Source organism: Brachycentrus maculatus, unplaced genomic scaffold (genome assembly GCF_059751285.1).
Source record: "Brachycentrus maculatus isolate JH-2025_06_01 unplaced genomic scaffold, ASM5975128v1 h1tg000266l, whole genome shotgun sequence".
Lineage (NCBI taxonomy): Eukaryota > Metazoa > Arthropoda > Insecta > Trichoptera > Brachycentridae > Brachycentrus > Brachycentrus maculatus.
Genome location: NW_028281017.1, coordinates 1,449,589 through 1,471,740, shown reverse-complemented (window position 1 = coordinate 1,471,740; position 22,152 = coordinate 1,449,589). Strand labels below are relative to the sequence as shown.

General features: G+C 38.8%; 3 protein-coding genes across 4 annotated transcripts; 2 read left to right on the top strand and 1 right to left on the bottom strand.

The window, feature by feature from the left end:
• Nucleotides 1-237: 237 nt before the first annotated feature.
• On the bottom strand, nucleotides 238-7,656 carry PDZ-GEF (PDZ domain-containing guanine nucleotide exchange factor). Its single transcript, XM_088266314.1, has 2 exons — nucleotides 7,390-7,656; nucleotides 238-4,976 (listed from the first exon to the last, which is right to left on the bottom strand). Exon 2 carries the CDS (start codon nucleotides 4,899-4,901, stop codon nucleotides 1,413-1,415), a length of 3,489 nt encoding a protein of 1,162 aa, XP_088122440.1. The 5' UTR covers nucleotides 4,902-4,976; nucleotides 7,390-7,656; the 3' UTR covers nucleotides 238-1,412.
• A 1,854-nt stretch (nucleotides 7,657-9,510) lies between these two features.
• Nucleotides 9,511-17,033, top strand: LOC148305679 (uncharacterized). 2 transcript variants are annotated; one of them, XM_088266328.1, is made up of 8 exons: nucleotides 9,511-9,742; nucleotides 9,979-10,161; nucleotides 11,564-11,794; nucleotides 13,123-13,263; nucleotides 13,926-14,043; nucleotides 14,864-15,011; nucleotides 15,091-15,150; nucleotides 15,233-17,033. In XM_088266328.1, exons 1-8 carry the CDS (start codon nucleotides 9,629-9,631, stop codon nucleotides 16,818-16,820), a joined length of 2,583 nt encoding a protein of 860 aa, XP_088122454.1. In that variant the 5' UTR covers nucleotides 9,511-9,628; the 3' UTR covers nucleotides 16,821-17,033. The 2 variants fall into 2 exon arrangements, with proteins under 2 accessions (XP_088122454.1, XP_088122453.1); XM_088266327.1 differs by having other exon boundaries at nucleotides 13,926-14,058; nucleotides 15,233-17,031.
• A 1,206-nt stretch (nucleotides 17,034-18,239) lies between these two features.
• On the top strand, nucleotides 18,240-21,537 carry LOC148305678 (RRP15-like protein). The gene is made up of 4 exons (XM_088266323.1): nucleotides 18,240-18,459; nucleotides 18,537-18,919; nucleotides 19,252-19,580; nucleotides 21,407-21,537. The coding sequence occupies exons 1-4, from the start codon at nucleotides 18,420-18,422 to the stop codon at nucleotides 21,504-21,506; spliced, it is 852 nt and encodes a 283-aa protein (XP_088122449.1). The 5' UTR covers nucleotides 18,240-18,419; the 3' UTR covers nucleotides 21,507-21,537.
• The last annotated feature ends 615 nt before the right edge of the window (nucleotides 21,538-22,152 follow it).

Sequence of the window (22,152 nt, the reverse complement as noted above, 5' to 3'; positions counted from 1 at the left end):
AACAACAACAAAAAATGGTTTGCTTTAGAAACGTAAAAGGGGACATTTTGCGGAGTTACGTGTTAAAATATCTTTAGGAATTTGCCACAGTTAAAGATTACCCATTCTGACCCCGGCATCTCACAAAAGATGAAATATACAAATAACTATAATACATATATGTAGTAATATCATTGGCAGAAAGGCATGTATGTACATAAAACCACCAAAAAATCTATTTTAAGATGCTGTTTTACATTTATTTTTTTGTACATCAATCATTATTTCGTGCTTAAAAATCCCACATCTATTTTTCTATTGTACTGAGATAAAGATTTCACAAATAACTTTAGAAGTTCAAAAGTCCTATACTAGAGACGGGAAGTCAATAAAGAAATATCAATTTATAAAATATAAGATAACGTATAGAAAATTAATAAGAGACAATTTTATCAGATTGGAATTAAAAACATGCTTTTTACATGAGATGTTCTTAGTTGCAATCAGACAAAACTTATCTACATTAATTTTCTATTTGACGTTTTGTAATTTGCTTCCTCGAAAGTAGCTCGGTGGTTATGTCGATATTCCTTTCTGCTGACGATATATGTATATATCGCTTTAAATATTCAAGTAATGTCTAATATTAACCGTAAAAATATGGATCACACATTTCATGCGACAACGAAAACTATGTACAACTTAATCACACACAGAAGAGAGTGAAAAATGTGCTAAATTGTGGAAATAAATACCAACGGAACTACGTTACAACACCCATTCCTTCTAAGAGTCATAAGCTTCACAATACAGATCATTTACAGGTACAGTTTCATCATCATCAACGTATCACTCCATGATAAACACTTAACTTACAATACGTATGCTATGATGTACATAACGTTGGGAATAGACTGGAAATGGGGCGACCACGGAAAAGAGAAAATTTGGACACGAGCAGTTCAGACCGACTGCACACTAAGAATAGTAAAATGAAAGGCAGTTGCATTTCTAGGTACATATGCCACAAATCTCAAAGGATAGGTACTAAGTGGTGAAACTATCAATGAAGAGGAAAGTAAAATAATGTAATTTCGGCAGGGTCTGAGCAATATCGCAAGTTATCCAAAATTCAATATAACAAAGGGGCAAAAGTTTAAAATTTATCTGGAAAAAGTTATTTTCTAGCTTGTATTAGAAAATGGGGATTCACGATTGATCTACATGTCGTATTATGCTAAGCATCAACTTGAAGGGAAGTTTATTAAAGATAGAAAGAGATTTTTGACTTGAAAATTTTTACCAGAGGGGATTTCGCATACAAAAAACCAATTGATTCACAAAATAAAAACAAAAGGTAGTAAAAAATCTGGGTTCCTAGCGGGGATCAGGAGAACATTATTAGTATGGAGTATTTGGGAACAGTAGCGGACCTACACGGCGGACACCTGCTGGTCCTCGTCGTCATCTTCCGGCGGCAGGTAGAAGGTGTCGTATGCGCGTGCGACGCCCTCGTGGCTGTGTGCGCGGCCCATGCGGTCGCGGCGCTCGATGCGCATAAGGTGCGCGGCCAGGCTGTAAGGCGGCGGCAAGCGCGGCGGCGGGCGGCAGGAGCCGTGCCCGCTGTCGCTGGAGGTGGCCGAGCCAGTCTTGCGCAGCGGCAGGCTCACCAGCGAGGTCACGCTGCTGCTCTCGGCTGACAGGTCCACCGAGGGCAGCGGCGTGGGCGTGTCCGAGTGCGAGCGCTCATGCGCGGCGCGCGGGTGTGCGTGCCCCGCGCACGCCGACCCCACGCGCCGGTGTGCGCACGGAGAGGGCCCGGGCGGTGGCGGAGCGCGCGGCTGATGCGGCCGCGTTTTAGCGGGCTCCGACAACGCCAGCAGCTTGCGCACGGCCTGCGGAGACGCGGCGCCGAACTTGGGCCCGCCGAAGCCCTTCTTGTCTCCGCTGGCGGAGCTGGCGCTGCTAGCCGTGGACAGCGAGGGCGAGGGGTGGCGCCGGCGCTGCGGGCCCGGCGGCAGCCCGCTGCCCTCGCACTCGGCCGACAGCGCGTGCAGCCGCTCCTCGTCCGTCTCCACCTGCATCTTGTTCAAGTACGCCTTCACCCGCCGGACCATCTGCGCCTCCTCGAACATCTTCTTGGGGTTGGGCGCGGCCGTGGACTTCTTCCTCCGCTTAACGGTGACCTGCCCCTGCTGCGCCGTCCCGGCGGTCATCTGGCTGAGGGCCGACATGGCCGTGGAATGCGGCTGCTTGCTCAGCTCCAGGAGAGTGAGCAGATCGTACGGGGAACTGCACATATTGGTGAGCGACCGCACCTCCTTGGCGATCATTCGAAGCTTTTCGAAGTTGACGATGCCCTCGACGTGGGAATCGTTTCCCAGATGTATAAAGGTGAGATCCTTCTTCACTACGGGATAGAAGGGAATGACGGGCGATCGACCTTGCTCGCAGGTGACCAGCTGCCTGTACTTGGACATGTTCCTGGAGGGATCCATGAGCTCCTGCAAGTCGAAGAACAGCTTCTGGTACTTGGTGGACAGCTTGTCCCACGACTGTCGCAGCCGAGACACGGCCCCGTGACCGAGGCCAGAGATTATGGCGAACATCGAGTTGAAGTTTTTGCACTCTTTGCACTGACGAGCAACTTTAATAAACTGCTTGATAATCTTGGATCGTCGGACGACATTTTGTTCCTTCACAACTTCGGTGACCACCCAGAACATTTCCTTATTGACCAGTTCGGCAAACTGCGAGAGCATCGGAGTACCGTAACGACTATTGAGTTCGAATAGATCGTCCACATACTCGGTGCTCTCGATCTGCCGGAAGATGCTGAAGTCTTGGAGAGTCAATTGAATGGCGACCTCGACGGCATTCAGCTGCAGAAAATGGACAACACTCTCTCTCAAGAGCTCCGGCGCCATATCGTCGGACACTAACGTCTCCGTGACGCCGTTGGTCTTCAAGTAATATCGAGAGCTGAGCCCGATCCTTTCGGCCAGGTTCTGCAGCTGGTCCGGCAGGGTGTGCTGCTTGATGATGCCTCCCTCGGACACCGACACCTCGCACAGGGAGTAGTGCGAGCTGGGGTTGGTGATCCCGAACTCCTGCAGGGTCAGCATTACCACCTCGTGCGCCGTTGTCTCCTTATGAACTAGTAAATACTTGCAGGTCTGATCGAATTTGTACACCTTCAAGACGTGCTCCGGATAATCGGAAGGCTGCAATTCCTCGTAACATATAGAAATGAGATCGGGGTTACTGTGAGAATTATAGAAGGTGTTATTGCTCTTGCTCAGCGTGTCTGTGGCGGGCAGGCAACTATCGTCGGCGAGCAAGCCGTCGGCTATCGTATTTTTGGGTAAGATGTTCATTTTTATTAACGCTCTCTGCAACCGTTTCTTAGGGCCGAGAGTCATGAAGCCTTTCTGGGAGTCCTTCTTCACGGGCGGCGGAGGCCTCTTGTTGGGAGATTGGAAGTTCACCGAGTCTTCTCCCAGCAGATCCACTACGGAGAGGCGGGAGCGCGTGTCGCTTTGCCAGCGCATCATGTCCGCCACCTTGTACCCGCGCTGCCGAGGGGAGTTGTCCGGGAGCAGTAGCATTTGCTTGAACGCGAGGAGATTGCTTTTCACAGACAGACACAGGTGAGTGGAGCCGGTGATGATCTCCATAGCCTTGGCGTGACTGACATGCTTAAATGACTGCCCGTTCACGTCTAAAATTTGATCGCCTCGCTTTAACCCGACGTCTTCGGCCTTCGTCTTCTTGTCCACTTTCAGTATAAAAATTCCGAAGCCTCGTTCGTATCCGCCGAGGATGGTAAAATGCAGAGGTTCATCCCGGGAGGACCGGGACAGGGTGACGCTCCGCGTGCGCGCTTTTGCGGAGCACGCAAAGTTCAAGAGCCGCAACTGGATCTCCATCTTCTCTCTCTCTAGCCGGGACTCGAACGTCTCTAGGAAGTCCATCATCTGCGGATCCATCTCAAAGTCCGTAAAGTGGTTGTTGACCCACAGAATGACGACTCTCGTGACTCGGTCTCTCACAGACGGCTCTTCGAACCAATCCAGCAACTGCTCGGCTACAAAGAGAGGGTTGTTTATGAACGTACGATGAGTGAGAAGAAAGTCTTCGATGTAGGTGGAGTCGAAGGGGTTCTCCTCTATGAGCTGCAGCATGAGTCGCTCGGGGGAACCTCGTATCACTATGTGTCCCTGCGACCCCCCGTGCAGCTCCGTAATCATCACCAGCCGCCCGTCTTCCTCGTGTCGCCTCGTGTTCTCCTCCCCTTGGTGCTGGATCCGATAATAGTCGGTCTGGGTTATACACACAAACTGGCAGTCGTCGCATCTGGTCGTCATCACCCCGCGGTGATAGAGCTTGTCCAGCGTGGCCTCGGCCATGCCGAAGCTGTCGCCGATATGCAGCTGCTCCGCGGGGCCGCCCGGGTGCTGCACCTCCACGTGCCCGTTGATGAGCACCGACCAGGAGTCGTGCTCCTCGCCGTCGTTCATGACCACGGTGCCGGCCTTCTCCACCACGGCGAACACCATCACGGAGCACAGGGCGCGTCGCACCGACAGGGTCATGTTGGTGAAGGCCTTGAGGTGCTGCGTGAACTCCAGCAGGATCTCCAGGTCGTCCTCCGTCCTCTCGGACGGGTCCTTCTCCAGACATTCCCGGACGGCGTCGCGCACAGTCAGGCTGTCCAGGCTCTCTTCGGGGTCCTCCTCCTCGTCCGAGTCCACGATGGACTCCAGCAGGCCGGAGAGGTCCACCTCGAGCTCCAGCTCCAGGGAGGAGTGGACGGAGGTCATGGTGTCGGAGCCGCTGTAGGCGGAACTGGTGTCGCTGCAGTGGGAGCACTTGTGCGGCGCGCCCGGCAACACCTCGGGGCTGTGGCGCCCCCTGAACATGGTGCCTCAGCAGCGCTCGCAGCCGCTCCGCCCTACTGCAGCCATATCCATTCCCTTAGTTCCGTATCTCTTCTTCTGCAATGGAGAATTCAACAAAATTAGATTACTACCAAATTACTCACACTATGATCTCTTTTTCAACTTATTCATACAAATTCCATTTATATTGTGATTTACATTAGTTATTAACGATATTATTATTATTATTTATTTTGTCAGGCACTGGATTATTCGCCCTACGGATGATATGTCAATATTATAGGTGTCTCAACTTAAGATGAAACATTTATTGTTCTTTTTATATGAAAGTTTGTGAGTCTGAACAAATGGAGCTAGATTATATAAATATTCACAAATTTCTCAACTGATGGCGTCACAATCATCCATACTATTGAAAATAAATCGCCTAATCTATTGAAAATGCTACCCCCTTATGGAAGGTATACAGGCCGTCCTCATTCTGTTCCTCTATTAAAAATTGCCAAACATACTCTTTTAGCCATTCCCCGACATTTATTCGCTCTACGTGTCCAAACCACCTCAGAGAACCTTTCACATCTATTCAAATAACCTAATCAGCCTTACATTCCTTTCCAATACCTTCATTTTTAATTCTGTCACACATAATTTTTCACCCATCTAAGGGCATTATATCTTATCTTATCTACTTATCGCATTTCAACGGCATTCACTCTACTTTCATAGTTCTTTTGCCAATTTCAAGTTTTGCTTTCACACAGTAGCGTTGCCACTAGCACTCCGTCGTGGACTGCCAGACAATATTATTGTTTCTAGCACATTAACTGACAAATTTTTAAAAAAATCCTTCAGGCTAATTATTGTGACTGCAGACAGTTGGTAGAATTCCATTTTGAATCGTTGGGTAATATATCCAAAATTAAACACGGTTATTGGATTGAATTCTACTTTTATTTACATATATATGATAAAATGTGACGCGTTTCGTCTTATTAAGACATTATCAAACACACATGTGTTTGATAATGTCTTAATAAGATGAAATGCGTCACATATTATCATATATATGTAAATAAAAGTAGATTTCAATCCAATAACCGTGTTTAATTTTGGAAATATTACCCAACAATCCTTCAGGCCACAACTGTAAACAGACTGCATACAGTCTTCATTTCAATGCAATGCTAAGTATTAGTTTTTATAGAAAAATCTGGGCCAACTTCGGTAATTTGTCCAGGAGACCACACAGAAAGTGCATACATTTCCATTACATGGCATACGTGAAGCGTATCTAATTCACAGACATAAAATCCAATCTATGATTGGAGTTATATTTAAGTCATGCAACCTCTTGACCAAATACAGCGTGAGTTATGGTAGGGACTGACTGGAGCCATTTCGTCGTAACGTAACACGTCACGATGCGAGCGTTCGTATAGTCAGTACAGCAAGCCGAGCACTCCATCCATGTTTTCGGATGCTCGGTGATGCTCGTCGCGAGCGATGTTACGACGTTACGTTACGACGAAATGCTCCGGTCAGTCCCTACCTTTATATATAACTCACAAGGCGTTCAACGTGCTAAATACTAAAATCGATGTTCTTACTATCTATTTATTGATTTGGCGTTTAATTTATAGAACTCCATTTTAATTTATGTATTAATTTTTTAATCAAAGACATTCGTTTCAAAATGCCGTAACTATATATTGTTCATCTTCTTGGAACTTATATATTCAAATTCGAAACACAGTGTTTGAATTCATAAGAATTTCACTTGAGATGAAAGAAGCTTTTTATTGAGCAAAAACTCTTTAATTTATATGTAAGGATTATAGTATACCTCACATACACAATGTTTAGTTTTTATTTTATTTTATCGAATTTAAATTTGTGATATCAACAAACATTTTTGTGATTTCATTATATCAATGACATTAAAATCCATATTAACATATTAAATGTGAGATATAATACCAGCCATATATAGCATATTGACTAAATATTTTATTATTGGTCAACCAAAAGCAAAAATAATATTTTTAATTCCAATGGCCTACATTATTGCTGATTACTAATAACTCTGATTCCAATGCAAAAAATACGATAGTAACGCAATAAAATACCAATTAAAAAGTAAAAAATTTGACACTTCAAAATAACAGATGCATGTTGATAATAGTATGTCATTTTGAATATTAGTAATGACTATTCAAAATACATTAATAAGGCTGTTATATTCGATTTTGACGCTAATTTTTTTAAAGTTTCACAATTACACAAGAAATTTAGTTTATAATAAGCGATTTCCTGGTTGTATACGGATAATTTTCGAGTCCGTATGTAATTATGAAGGAAGTAAATTATACATTTGCGAAAATGTCAATAACTCGCATTCTTGCCAGATATTGACCGTTATGAAATGTTATTAGTGGCAAATGTTGTTTATAAAGAAAAAGAACTGTTAACACTACTAACGGAAGCTAGATAATGCAATATGTTTCATTACCTGAAAGGCTTTTATTTGCATTCATGGCTGAACTGTCATAACTTCCATGTTGCTTTCTAATCAACAATTTTACCCATACATTATCACTTGAACTTCACGCGCTTTAGTTTTGAGAGAATAATGTATATGCGGTGAGACCATAAAAACACTGCCTTTTAACGTAAAGCGGAATAATGAGGATTTGACATATAATTTTGCGAAATTATCGAAAAGTCTCACCCACGAACTACAAAGCCCACGTTAAACCGTTTCCGATCAACAGAAAAATACTAATTATCTTCTCGTCTTCTTCTTCTTTGCAATAATCAACAAGCTGAATCATAATGTTGCTATACACATGACCATTTATCAGTATGACGAAATGAAAAATGCGCTAATGTACCTACCTTGAAGAGAAAAAAGCTTTCTGCCTGCTTAGATAAGTAATTTCTACGTAATAATATAGAACATTTTGAATTTGATCCCAAGCGTGGTTGTATGAGGGACATATGAAAAGATCTGTTTTTTTTTTTATAATTCATGAAATTTCTTGCTAATACATATTACATGGTAACGTTAGGTTAGGATAGGTTAGGTTAAGTTTTAAAAAAAATTAAGGAAAAGGAAAATAAATTTATTGCCAATATTTATTAAATCGTTAGAAAGCATGAATATTCAGCTATGTTTCAATGTAGTTTACCCACGCGCTCGATGACCTTTAGCATCCGGAAGACAAATTTTTATATTACCTCCTCGAACTAGCATTCTGCCGTTTCTCGTAGAAAGGTAAAACGTTGTCGTTTACGAATTTTCGCCCTCCTAAATATTTTTGGGGGCTGGAAAAGGATAAACGTCAGTAAGGGTGACTTCTGGACTGTACGGTGGGTCACCTTCCATCCAAATTGCTTGGTGAGTGACGTTGTTTTATGAGGCACATCGGTATGCACGTTGTCCTGGTGAAATCGAATACCTTTTGTCAACCTACCTCGTCGTTTGTTCTGGATAGCCCTTGAAGGTTTGCTTAAAGTCTCACAGTACCTGTCCGAGTTAATTGTTATACCATTGGATATTAAATCAATCAGCAGGACACCTTTTCTGTCCCAAAAGACGGTAGCCATAATCTTGCCCGCTGATTTTTCTTGCAAAACTTTTTATGTTTTAGTGAGTGTGAATGTTTTCATTGTTTTGACTGCTCTTTCATTCCTGGTGTGTAATAATGAGCCCGTGTTTCATCTCCTGTGACTAATGAGTCAAGAAATTATTTTCATTCCTCTTAAAAACCGGCGAGAAAATACTGGGAATACTCAACGCGCTTGCACATATGTTCCTCAGTCAACATTTTTGGGACCCACCTTTGCCGACACCTTTCGGTACTGCAAGTTTTGATCAATATAAAGTGAATAGAGTATTTACAATACACACTTTCCAGTTTTCCGGCCAGTTCATCGAGGGTTTGCCGGCCGTCTTCGAGCATAAAGTCCTCCACTCTCCGTACAATTTCTTCTGTACGCTACGGCTTGCCACTTCACTCCGCATCATGAACGTTTAGGTGGTCAACAGAAAATTATCTGCACTCATTCAGCACATTTTTTGCTTCAATGTATTTTGGACCGTACATTTCTTCCAAATGGCGATAAATTTCTGTCGGAGCAACATTCTTTGAATGATTACAGAACGCAGTTCGCATTTGGTGGGAGCAAAAATCAGGACGTCCATCGCAAAATAGCTGCTGCGCCGACACTGAGGTTGCTAGCGAGATGCCGTTTATGTGGCAGGGTGAGGGAAGGACCAACGAACACAACAGTCTTGCCAGATTTTGCGTAGCGCTGCGTACGGGGACGCGCAGGCCTTGGAGACCTTACTTTACATATGCCCCTCGTACTTTAAATCATATGTTGAACGGAAAATTAATTAGTATAATGACACACAACTATATTAAAAAGTATACCAAGACACATATTTATCAGTTTCATGCTTCGAGAGGATCAAATGACATAAAAGTAAACAAATTTATTTAAAAAATCTCTACAGTACATTGTTTACTCATGGTATTTACGTGGATATTTGTACAATTTTCAAATATCCAACATATGGCAGCACTATTTACCATAAACAAGTGTTTAATAAAACCATAGACAAATTTATAACGGTGATTGCAAAATCTCGTTTTGAAATTTGAATAATTTTGATGGGATTTCCAAGCGGCGGTGTCCTATTTTAGGTTTTGTTAACATAAAATATAAATATAGCTTTAAGAACAATGTTTATTAATGACCTTTCAAACGTTCGAAATCTTCAATGTGCCGTACTTCAGGAATTAAGAAATCACGGAATCAAGTACAGATTAAAAAAGTCGAACGGCAAATCAGTACAGGTAATTAATGGAGATTTTATATTACCCGGTATTATTTTATGTTTCTTTCGGACGGATTAATTTTCTGTATATTTACATGGATGTATTTTTCACGAATTCGATTAATTATAAGATACTCTTTATATAAAGTATTTGTATGTCAGATGTTCACTGTTTTGTCTTTGTATAAGATTATGCAAAAATCAGCGATGTTTTGCATGGTAATTTACGTAATATTCTGTTTATTTCATTAACAGAGAACCGCAGTAACATTTGGAGCTGATATCACCAGCGTACCATTACAAACAGTCACTTGTTGTGGGAGTAAGCTTTCAGTACCACTCATTGTGTTTGAAGCTTGCAATATGCTGAAATGCCACGTACATATCGAAGGTCTTTTTAGGAAAGCTGGATCACAAACGAGACAAAAGGATATAAAGGTTTGTATACTATGCATATAAGTTTATATTCCTATAAATATATATTTTTTTATTTATTAGTTGCCTTAGAAAATTTTCCTTGCCTTTTATGTAAAAACCATTTATAGCATATTTAGTTTATTCCTTAAAATGATAGTGGATGTGTATAGTTCACAATAAATTAATAAAGTTGATCCCTAAAAACAATACAAAAGATACAACAATACAATAGACACAATGGATTCAATGTCTTATATAAATCAAGATCTGTCACATAATATCTCATTTCTTTGTTTTATTCTTCTTGTCATATTTTCTAAATAAGACACCACTACATCCGATAGATCTTTATGTCCTATTGCCTCATCAATTTTTATCAACTGAATACCTTATTTTGCACATTCTGTTTCCAATTTAAATAAAAATCAGTTTTTAATCAAACCTGTAAATGGAAGCATCTGTAGCTTCCAAAACTAGTCGTAACAATCTAATACTCAAGTGTTTTATTTATGTGTCGGGTTGTGTAGTGTTTTGTGTCGGGTTGTGGTCAAACCCACTGTACCACAATTAAATACATATTTATAATAATGAGCCGCTTAGGCTCACAGAAATAGTATGAAATTGAAATATTTGCGTAAATAATAAAAACACAAATATTACTCTTATTTAAAAAAAAAAATAATAATGTGTATTATTTGTATTTTTATATCATGGGTTAAATACTCTGAAAATTTTTATTTAGTGTAAAATTGAAAATCAAACTGTTATTTTTACCCTATTTGCTTTCCAGTCTCTATTTTTACTAATGTGAATATTATTTTATTGAATGTTTTTGCACATACTTTGTGGTACAATTTATAAACTTTATAAAACAAAACAACTATGTTTTTGACCACTTTTTAAAGGGACAACTTTTTTCTCCAACTAGTGTCGACAAGAACCTTATCATAATCAGGGTTAAACATGTACTAATTGTAAAACATTGAAATATTCATAGTGTTTAAGGAATAGGTTATTAAGTTAGGTTTGGAGTGAGAGGGGATTTTGGGGGAGTCATTTTGGGGAGTGGAGTTTTTATTACTGTTATTTCTAAGAAAAGGAATTGCAAAAATATTAAAAATAGGGCTATTACTTAAATTCAATTGATTAATAATAATATTTAAATTTTGATTAATCGCTTTTTTAATTTCTGAAATCTCTTAATTAATTTATATTTGGCGTTTAATTTGTAGAACTCCATTTTAATTTATGTATTAATTTTAAATCAAAAACAGAAATCAAACTTAGTAGACTCAAAAAATCTGTGTTTGATTTTAAATTAATACATAAATATCTTAATTATGCAATGAACTTACTTTTTTTATAAATGTAATATTACAATGCCATTTTCAAAATTAAAATAATATTATTTGTTTGTTTCCAGAAAATATTGGACAGTGGGGGAAGGATAGACAAGTCCTGCCACGCCGTAGACATAGCCGGCATCCTGAAATTATATCTCAGGGCACTCCCGGACCCCATCATCGGGCCGGACATGCAGGAACTGCTTCTGCGCTGCTTCCTGCTGTCCGATGCCCTCAGGATAAGTGCCATACAGAATGCCTTGCTGCTGCTGCCGCTGCCTTATTTATATATTTTACATTATATAATGGAGGTGAGCTTTAACTGATTGGATATATCGCTCACTCCTTTCAAGAACGTCATAAATCAAAAATCGAAAATTTTCAGTTGTGCATGTTTTCGGAATGCCTAGAAAATGTACTACATCCCAGCAAAAGAGGCATGTTTTTAACTTAATATTTACCCGCTAATGGGCAAAAAGTGTTTTTTTTTGCATTTTGAAGAAAAGGTATTGTTTAATTATTTTTTTTAAGTACACTAAATATTTTTCAAATGGAGAAAAAACCTTCAGGTTTTACCTAAAACGATCTGTTGCACAGTAAAAAGTTCAATAAGTGGCTTGATATTTATTTTTAACACATTGTATTTAATTTTTAAACTTTAAAAATGTTCTCCTGAAAAATCAAGTTTTTTTAATTTATGACGTTCTTGAAAGGAGTAAGCGATATATATTTTGTACTAACCAGTTGTCATCAATTAATTTTGCAGTCATTTTTTGGTAATATCTATCCATTTTTAATTTCAATTTCACTCGGTAAATATCACTATTTCTTAAAATCCATTGTGAATGCATCGAAACTCGTGTCACGCGTGAGATGTCTACCAACCAAATTGTCTGGAGAGCACAGCTCTATTAGATAATCTGTAGCCGTATTATGCCACCAGAGTTTATATTCTACCCTTTCGGGAAAGCATAACTAGTGCAGTTCGCAAATTAGTGGAGTTATGTGACTGAATTTAGAAATTCCAAAATCAGCCTATTGGTTGAAGTTAAGAACTTTCTGAACAACAAAATCAGTTGCATAAAGAATCAAAATAAATAAATTAAACCATATCCGTTCCCTTAGTGAAGCATATGGAGTCTACAAACTCTCCAGGCTTTTCTGTCGACTGCCAGCTCCTTTGCATCCTCCCAAGTCAGATCCGCATCCCGAAGTTCTGACGAGAACTGCCGACGAATTGCCAGCAGTGGTCATCCTGGGCGGCACGAACTTGATACCTTGTAAAAGAAGCAAGTTTGACTCGGGAGGCATGCAGAGTACATGATCAAGCCAACTGAATCGCCTTTTCTTGACGACAGTTGTGACCAAGATTTGCTTTCTTTTCATTCCTTTTCATTCCTCACAAAGTCAAACCACCGCACGCCTAAAATTCTCCGCACACACCTATTCTCAAAGCTCAGTACACGGCCGCTCTGGGCCCTTGTAATGTGCCATGTTTCACAGCCATATAAGAGAACAGGAGCAATGCAGAATACAATAGATTATCAAAAATTTACTTGTATCTAAAGATAGTTCTGCATTCACGTGACGATATGTATGTACATTTGTATCAATTTTTTTTTATTTGTATTTTTTACAGTTTTTTAGGTTTGTGTCTTCCAAGAGTGAGGTGAACAGAATGGATGCCAATAATCTGGCCATCGTCCTAGCTCCGAGTGTCATGCCTCTTGGACAGTCCTATCCACCACAGAGAATGGAGCAGCATGTCAGGTTAATCAAGGTAAATGCTATCCTATATTTTATGATTTTTATAGTCTGATACCGTCCCTGCTAGATATTTCACAAATACCAACATTGACATTTGATGTCACAGAGGCTATACAAACGAACGCAAACGTGACTTTTATCCTTTCTCCAGTTGTTGGGTTTTTGTTGAGAGTTTTTCTATAACCTTTCCTGTACTAATCATCCAAAAATTACATATGATTCAAAGGGGGGGCACCAAAAGACCCCAGTTCATATTTGTATGGAAATCGTAGTACATAGCTCGCAGCAAGTACCAAATTACCGCCAACTGAGTCATAAATAATGCGCCGTCATGCGGCGACTGAGTGCGGGTAGCGGGACACTAGATCAAACGAAAGCCGAGTAGTTTAGTTGTCTCACTTTCTCGTTATGGTAGTGTACCACATTTATTAGACTGAAAAAAATAACATGTCGCTAGCTAACTAGCTAGCTAGCTAGCTAACTCTTATAAGAGTCTCCTGCTCTCTACCAATAGTAAGTGAAAGACACTTTTTAGCGTTCCCCGCAAACAATGTGTTAAGTCTTGGCAATCGATTTCTTTTTGACCCAGTCAGTTTTCATAGTATGCCATATATTCTGTACATGAAGTTTAAAAAAAATTTATGATGTTATATTGAATTGTTTTAAATTTTCTAGTTCTTCATAGAGAATGCCAGTCTCATTGGTCGGGTTCCTGAAACCACCGTGTCCCACTTGACGAAGGGGGAGGAAGGTGGCAGGGAAGAGGAGCAGAGACAGAAGAAGAAGAGGAGAAGTGGGTCCCTTACACGTTAGTAGCATACATAGGAATACCGGGGCCAGAAGATCACCTGTGGGGATAGTAATAGGGTCGCAACATTTACCATGTTCGTTTACTGTAAAGACTCATTAATTCCAACAACGCGAACATAGTTTATTTTTTTATTTTTTTAAAAGAAGCACTAATTATGAGATTTTCCATTATGTAAACAAATTGCAACTATTCAAAGCCCTTTTGACTGCCAAATATTTGAATTTTTGTTAAGGCTGAGATCTTCAAATAGGTCAGGCAGCTCTAGAGGCTAGGCGTCACTTCGCACTCAATTTTTTTTTGTAATATATATTGGAATTCGACTTTTTTATTATATAAGAAAAAAAATTACTTATTTCTTTTTAAAACCGTATATTTATTTTGAATATTTTTTTAATACAAAAATGTAAAAGAAAATACAAATGTTTTCCATACAAAAATGGTTTTTTAAGAAAAAAATGTATTACATACGTCAAATGTTACCTGGATTTACAGAGTAGATAGTTTTTGGTATTAATGAGTCTTGAGGAAGGAGATGTTTGCTTTAAAACCAGTTGCCATCATAATTATTTGGTAAATACAGTGATTTTAAACAAAGTAAATTATGACAACGAAATTGTATTGAAAAATCAGTTACGTATTCTCCTCATATTGGACATCTCCAACCACAATCACATCATCATGTGTATGAACATTATGGAATCAAAAATAAAGTCTTAGGTTTACACTATGATGTCTTACTAGCATGACAAGTATATGCAATTCTTTTTATTTATTTTTAATTTGGGCTTTATATTCACTACAGGTATGTTGAATGGATTACGCAAAATGGTTGGTGCCGGTGCAACGTCTGCTAAGTCTTCCACTCCCGATCCCCTCGCTACTCCCGTACTGGACAAGGCCATCAACAAGAGAAAACAGGAAGTCCAGTTAGGACTGTCCGCCAAGAAGAGGTGAGCAGCTTGAGATATTGGGAATTCCTCCATATTGTGACAGTGGACTTGTTCATGTATTAATTTGTGTCACTTTCAGGAAGGAAATATTGGACAATTTACCTCAGAGAACAATTACCTGCACACCGATGAGAGTCACGTAAGTTGCCACCCATGTGACTTCAATATCCAAAATATTTTTGCATATATGGATTTGTAATTATTGTGATATTTTTTTTCAGAGGAGACAAGGAGCATAAAAAGCTGCGACTGAGCATCGGAAGAAAATCTAAAGAGAAACTATTTAATTATAATGCTCTACAAGAGACGACTCACAATGTAACGAACAAGAATCGTAGGTCACTCGATGGTTGTAGTCTTAAGCCAGAATATTCCGAAGAAGTAGACCTTTCATCTAATAAAGAAACTGACTATGTGAGAATACCCAAAAGCGAGTATGAAGCGATCAAAAATAGAGTTTCCGCCATTGAAAATAGAATATCGCAAGAATTTAACGTCATAACCGCCATCGATCATTCCAGTACTAATGAACCGGTCCAACAAGTTCAGACTGCGTACGAGAAAACTCTAGAGGAGGCGGCTATCCTGGCCTCCCCGGGATCCGAGCAACTCGCCAGGAGACTCAGTAGAGAACTCAAGATACGGCAGAGCGACGAACACAAGATCATCAGATCACCGAGCGCCAGGAAAATAGGCACCCTGAGAAGACGATCTCGAGAAAATGTCACTAGATTAACCAGAACGCAGACATGGAACGCCTCTTCGCAGACGAGCATGTGCCAAGGAGGCAATCCCTTCTATCCGCAGATCACTCTTAGACGGGGAAGACCAAATACCATTAACACTGGCTTATCTCATCCTAGTCCGGCTATCCTTAATGCCAATTCCAGCACCGAATCACCTCTTAATAAAAGAAGACTCTCTGTCAATGAGTGCGACAGTACCCGGCCTACCAACGCGCACAACAATCAAGCTTACTTTATGAGAAATCAGTTTAAGCGGGCCTCCTCGTTCCACGGGGATGTCAGTATGGCCAAACCGTCTCCGAAAGAAATCAAAGAACTAACATCAAATGTGGCCGCTGAGTCTTCGTGGAAAAGTGCTAATTTATTCTTGTCTAATGTAGAAAATATGGAAAATCCTCTCACTGGACGGGCGTCAGTCGCCAAATTGCGGAGTCAGAATGCGGGAATGGTAATGGCGAAAGCTCGCTTATTCGACGGCATGACGGACTCCGACACCTCTTTAGAGAAAAAGGTGGTTACCACAAAGCCGGCGAGACACACTGGGTTTGCGAGGAAACCGAGGAAGTACGCAACATCCGAGTCACAAAATAGATATTTAGCTAATTCGTCCGCAGACACTGATACTTCGGTGTCTGCGCTAGAAAATAAGCATTTGAGAAAAGCGTGCAAGAGTCCCGGTTACGTTTCGAAGAGGTCTCGATCTAAACAAATAAAATCTCCACTCGCAATGACCAAGATGAAGGAAAACCTTAACTTATCTTCGCAGTTGAAAGAGGTTATTTACGATGTGTGCACTCCGATGAGTGAAAAGCTGACTATTAAGGATGGCAACACCCCGAGTCACAAGATGAAAGTGAATGGACTGCTGCATAAAACTCCACGAAATACGCCACCGATCAAGAAGCCCCTTAGTGTTAAATCAAATAAAACATTCAGAGTCACACAAAGTTCCCTGGCAGAAGGAAGAAAGCCCAACACCCCGTTACGCGCCAATCATTCCACTCCCAGAAGACAATCCCCTCGACTTGCTAGTATTAAAACGAGACAAGTTGTACAGAATTGAAAATATACTAAATCAGTCATTGTAAAAATATATGGTGCAATCATTTGTCTATTTTATTATGTCAGTAGTTGTATTTGTTTACGTTTAATGCATACTGTGTTGAGTTTCTCCAGTTAATTGAACCCACACTAAACCTTACATTAAGATGTGATTCCAAGATGCCATTATCTTCATTCATTGAAAATGAATAAAGTAGCTTGATTTATTTGTTTTTATTTTATTTTATTATTGACAACATGTTGACCAAATAAAGCACACACCGCTCACTCATTTCAACAACGTCATATCGAAAATCGTAAATTTTCAGTTGTGCATATTTTCGGAATGCCCAGAAAATGTACTATATCCCAGCAAAAGCAGCATATTTTTAACTTAATATTTACCCGATACAGGGCAGAAAGTGTTGTTTTTGCATTTTGAAGAAAAGGTATTTTTTTATTTTAATTTTTAAATATACTAAATAATTTTCAAATGGAGAAAAAATCTTCAGGTTTTGCCTAAAAAGATCTGTTGCACAGTAGAAAGTTTAATAAGTGGCTTCATATTTATTTTTAATATATTTTATTATATTCTTAAACTTTCAAAATGATCTCCTGAAAAATCTAGTTTTTTTTATATTTGACATTGTTCAAAGGAGCGAGCGACATACCCTATTTCACTGAAATTAAGCACTGCTCCTCAACTACTAAACTCAGTAGGAGTCAGTGGTAAACAATTTGGGCCAAAGGAACAACAGCAATAATGAAACTACAGATAAGAATGATTGAAAACATGTTGAATATGGATAACTTTCTTTGCAAGTAACAGTATGGCAAGTATGTCAAATACCTTTAAGCGGTCAGTATGTGTGAAATGCATGAATGTAGAAGAGGCCATTTTTTTTGTAAAGACAGTGGTATGGCATTCTATTCTCTCTGCCTACCCTTGCAGTTGAACGGCGTGCTAGCTATTTTTTCTTTGTAAGGCAATAAATAATTTAAAATATCTTGTGGACTTGAGAGGAATAAAGAGTCTAGATTTGTTTACATGTTTTTTTTTTTTATACAAACCTTGGATCACATATTTACTTTTGGTTGCTTGGAAAATATTATGCTGTAATCATAAGTCTACCACTGTGTGTATCCTTCGTATAAATTTAGAAATAAATAAAACAATATTCATGATACATCAATCATCGACATGCTATTTACCCAATGCTAATAATGAAATCGAATCCCTAAGCGTTCCAATTTTTTCTTATTTTACTCCAACTTACCTTGTAAAAAATTCCAATTCATTTGGAAAAAAATTACAATAATCGATAAACTTCATAGTCACAAAAATAAAATAGAAAAATAAATAAGTACTTACGTTATTCATTTATCCCCGGTATTTACATTTTCGCCAGGTTATGTAACCATATTCTTAATAGCCTAAAGTGACAAATGTCAAATTTATGACATGCACGTGCGGCATAACCTATATTGTAGCAGTAATGTAAATAAACATTGCTATTTAAATGTATTTTAACCGTGCGGTTGTATGAAAGTGAATAAATAAAAATAAATTATAAAAAGAGTTGTCCGAATTTATTTTTAGTGGCACGTTACAGTTTAAAAAATGACGGCGTATAAAAATATGACTACTACTCTAATAGAAAGTAAGTAACAAAATTATAATTTTAATTTCCCCCCAAGTGTATCAATACATTGATTGTAATTTATTTTTCTGTTTTAGATGTCGAAGATGCTGAAAGCGACACCTCAGTTGAAATAGAGGACGAAATAAATAGTAATAATGATAATGAATCTGATTCATCTCAAAATAACAAATCTAATGACGGCAGCTCGTCAGAAAACGGAGCAGCAAGTGACGGGGATGAAGAAGATGCAAATGCCGGATGGGCCGATTCTATAGCAAAAATTTTGAAGACCAACAAACCTAAAGGGAAGAGGTCTTTAGTTTTATCAAAAGCCAAGAAAATCTCCGATATAAAAAAGGCCAAGACTGTAAAAGAAGAATTTGAAGTTATCGGCGAGATCAAAGAGGAAAAACCGTCCGCAGAGGAACTAAAATTGAAAATTCCCGGCCAAGACGAAGATGACACTATAAGCAAGAGGGTCAGTTTTCCAATATTCAATATAAATAAATATGTGATATGCACACACTTGCAGTGTGATAACAAATGGAGGGTATTTTATATTCATTCATCCATTCAAACCCTTATCCGCACCCCAGTGGTGCATAGAGCACTGCATCATACAAACACAGTGTTATCTTGATCGTTAACACATGGAGGAAAGGTGATCGGCTATGATGTTCTTTAATTGCAATCTAATTTCTCGCGGTTTGGCCTATATATTTTTTATCGCAATCTCCACACGAAATTTCATAAATACCACTTTTTTGTAATATATTCTATTTTCACAATGTACATTTTTTAATTTTTTAGAGAGCCGAAAATCTTCCAAACTTTAGAGTAAAGCCCACAGCATTAGAAAAAGAAAGAGAAAAAATCCTGTCCAAAATTGCCACCAGAGGCGTGGTTCAGTTATTCAATGCCGTGCGGAATCAGCAGAAGGACATAGAACAGAAGATGCAGTCTGCCGGGCCGCTAGAAAGAAAAAAAGACAAAATTCTCAAATCCGTGGACAAAACTCTATTCTTGGATAAATTAATGGGGCAAAGTAAATCCGAAAAGGTCAATGATTCTGCCAGCTTAAAGAGAGAAATAAAAAGTGATATTAAAAAAGAAGAACCGTCAACGTGGAACGTCTTTAGGTAATTCAATTCAATTCAATTTTTAAATGATTTATTTTCAATTAACATATACATTATAAACTAAAAAATTTAAAGCGTATACATTAAATACATACAAAAATCTAAAACATGCAAAAACTCTTGCTAAAGGTGTAGAAGAATGCCGCTTCGGAAAACTCCTTAAGACACATGGAACAGATCAATATCCAATGAGATATTTTTCAACATAGCGGTAGCTCTTCCTACAGGCATAACCATTGTATTATACCATAATATTATATCTTATAACTGAGGCCTATATTTTATACTTTAACAAGCACTTTTATATGCTCAGTACAGACTCATCTGAACTAGGTGTTATTAGCTAAGTAAAATTGATGAGAAAGTCAAAATCAATATGTTGCAATTTTCATATATTTTCACCTTCCCTTTTTTCTTCATCTTCTGCTTGTTGTAGGTCTTGTGGCCTGTTAAGAGGGATTAGCCTCCTGCTATGTTGATTTTCAGCTGTCAATCCATCTCTTTGGTAGTCTGCCTTGGAGTTGACCGTGCAGTGCAATGTGAGGGATTTTCAATGGTTCCATTCTCCTCACATACTGTTATTAGCTAATTTGTTTATTGTCTTTTTACCTTTTATCTTTTTCTTCTTCCTTCTTCATCTTGGTGTAGGCCTTGTGGCCTGTTTTTAAGAGGGATTAGCCTCCTGCGATGTCGATTCCTTTTATCTTGATAATGATAATTTAGGTATGATTCTATTTTGTCCGCATACATAGCGTCGTGGTTATTGCATCCGGCTACCATGCTGGATGTTCTGGGGTTGATTCCCCGGGGGGTCGCAATAAATATAAGTGTTATTTTTTCATTCTAATATTTATTTAATATTACCCTAGACTGTTATCAGAAGCGCAGGACTGATCTCGCTGTTATACAATTAAAAATAAATTATATAATCAACAAACTAAATATTGATGCAGTGCCCTATGCACTATTTGGCGGGGAAAATGTCATTAGTAGTAGTATAATTCTAGTAGTTGAGGTCTAGTAAGTACCTTCTGTGTGAGTTTTATTTTAAGTTGGTTGCTCAGTGTTGCTAAACAAATGTTGAAAGAAATAGATTCTTGCACTGCCTTCTCCACTACTGTCATCTACATACATTTTAATGTTCTTTGTGATATGATTTAAAATTGGCACTCCGTTTGATAATGTAACTCGTTGCATGAGTGGGACATTGATTTATAGATTACATAAGGGGCTAAAAATCATACTGCTTTTGTTTCATACCTGTGGATTGGTCTGCAGCAACAAATTACATCTCATAATCAAAATGTAACTTTGTTTTAAAATCACAGTAAATATTTTATTATAATGTCTACCGGTTTCGAAGCTATCGAAGCTAACCGCTTCTTGATCAAGTCTTGATAAAGAAGCGGTTAGCTTCGAAACCGGTAGACATTATAATAAAATATTTATAGTGATTTTAAAACAAAGTTACATTTTAATTATAAAATGGAAAATCACAAAGTTAGTGCTTCAAACATAAATTATAAATGACATCTCCATCGCCATTCTGGTCTATTTTCCCGAACCCTCTTCAGCTCCTCATACGTGTAGCAGCCCATGTCTTCGTAATAGTCGCTTAGGTATTGGCGATGTGGGCGTCTTCTGGTGTTTATTCCCTCGATCGTCCCCTCTATTATTATGTGCAGGAAAACCTCTTGTCTCAACACGTGACCAATCCATTTGGCGTGTCTCTTGGAGATAGTAGCGAGTAGGTGCTTTCTTTATTCTTTGTTCTTATATTATACATTGTTTAAAAAGAAGATAAATAAGAATGTTTTCTCTTACAGGGAGGACTTCATGCTGGGTGCTAAAATGAAGGATTGGGATAAGAAAAGTAAAGATAATGATGAAGATGAAGAAATGTCAGATTTAAGCGATTCTGACTAATTTTAACAATAAAAAGAGATTTTAACAACTATTCCGGTGTTTAAATTACAATTTCCAAATAACACAATACAGATATAAGTAGAAGGCAAGTTTATTGGCCTTGAAAATTAGTATATCTGGGCCGAGATTGGAGGAGTCAAGGAGTTATTTCAAACAGCAGGAGAGGAAGGTTTTTGCCACACTACCCCACCAAAAAACTAATAACGGATTTTTTTAACCAAATCATTTTAATATTTTTTGTTTCTCCATAATTTAATCACAGCGAAGTGTCCTCAAGGTTGAAGACGTAACCAAGGGTATAGTGGAATGAAATATAGTTCCAGGGCTTTTTTTATAACCGGAGTGTTTACCATAATGATTTGACCTATTAAAATTTATTTGAATAATGCATTTAACATACTTTATATGAAGAAGTCAGGAGTGTATGCCAGGACTGAAGAGTGCGGCGTTCCATCCTTTCTGCCTACCTCCGCGAAGAAACGGCGTGATGGTAGAAGTAGTTGTAGTAGTAGTAGTATATGGAGAAGATTGTTTTAGCATTTTAAAAAAAAGCATAAAAGTCAATGATTTCAGGCTTCATTTTCATTTGAAAAAACAGTTTTAATCAGAAGCAAGTTAGCAGTGCATGTGTTAAAATGTTGATATT

Bases quoted from the DNA above. Each gene is read 5' to 3' on its own strand.
- PDZ-GEF (XM_088266314.1), bottom strand. From the start codon at position 4,901: ATGTTCAGGGGGCGCCACAGCCCCGAGGTGTTGCCGGGCGCGCCGCAC.
- LOC148305679 (XM_088266327.1), top strand. From the start codon at position 9,629: ATGTTTATTAATGACCTTTCAAACGTTCGAAATCTTCAATGTGCCGTA. The intron at 10,162-11,563 runs GTTTGTATACTA...GTTTGTTTCCAG, and splicing joins CGAGACAAAAGGATATAAAG to AAAATATTGGACAGTGGGGG. The intron at 14,059-14,863 runs GTTAGTAGCATA...TATTCACTACAG, and splicing joins GAGAAGTGGGTCCCTTACAC to GTATGTTGAATGGATTACGC.
- LOC148305678 (XM_088266323.1), top strand. From the start codon at position 18,420: ATGACGGCGTATAAAAATATGACTACTACTCTAATAGAAA. The intron at 18,460-18,536 runs GTAAGTAACAAA...TTTCTGTTTTAG, and splicing joins GACTACTACTCTAATAGAAA to ATGTCGAAGATGCTGAAAGC. The intron at 19,581-21,406 runs GTAATTCAATTC...TTTCTCTTACAG, and splicing joins TCAACGTGGAACGTCTTTAG to GGAGGACTTCATGCTGGGTG.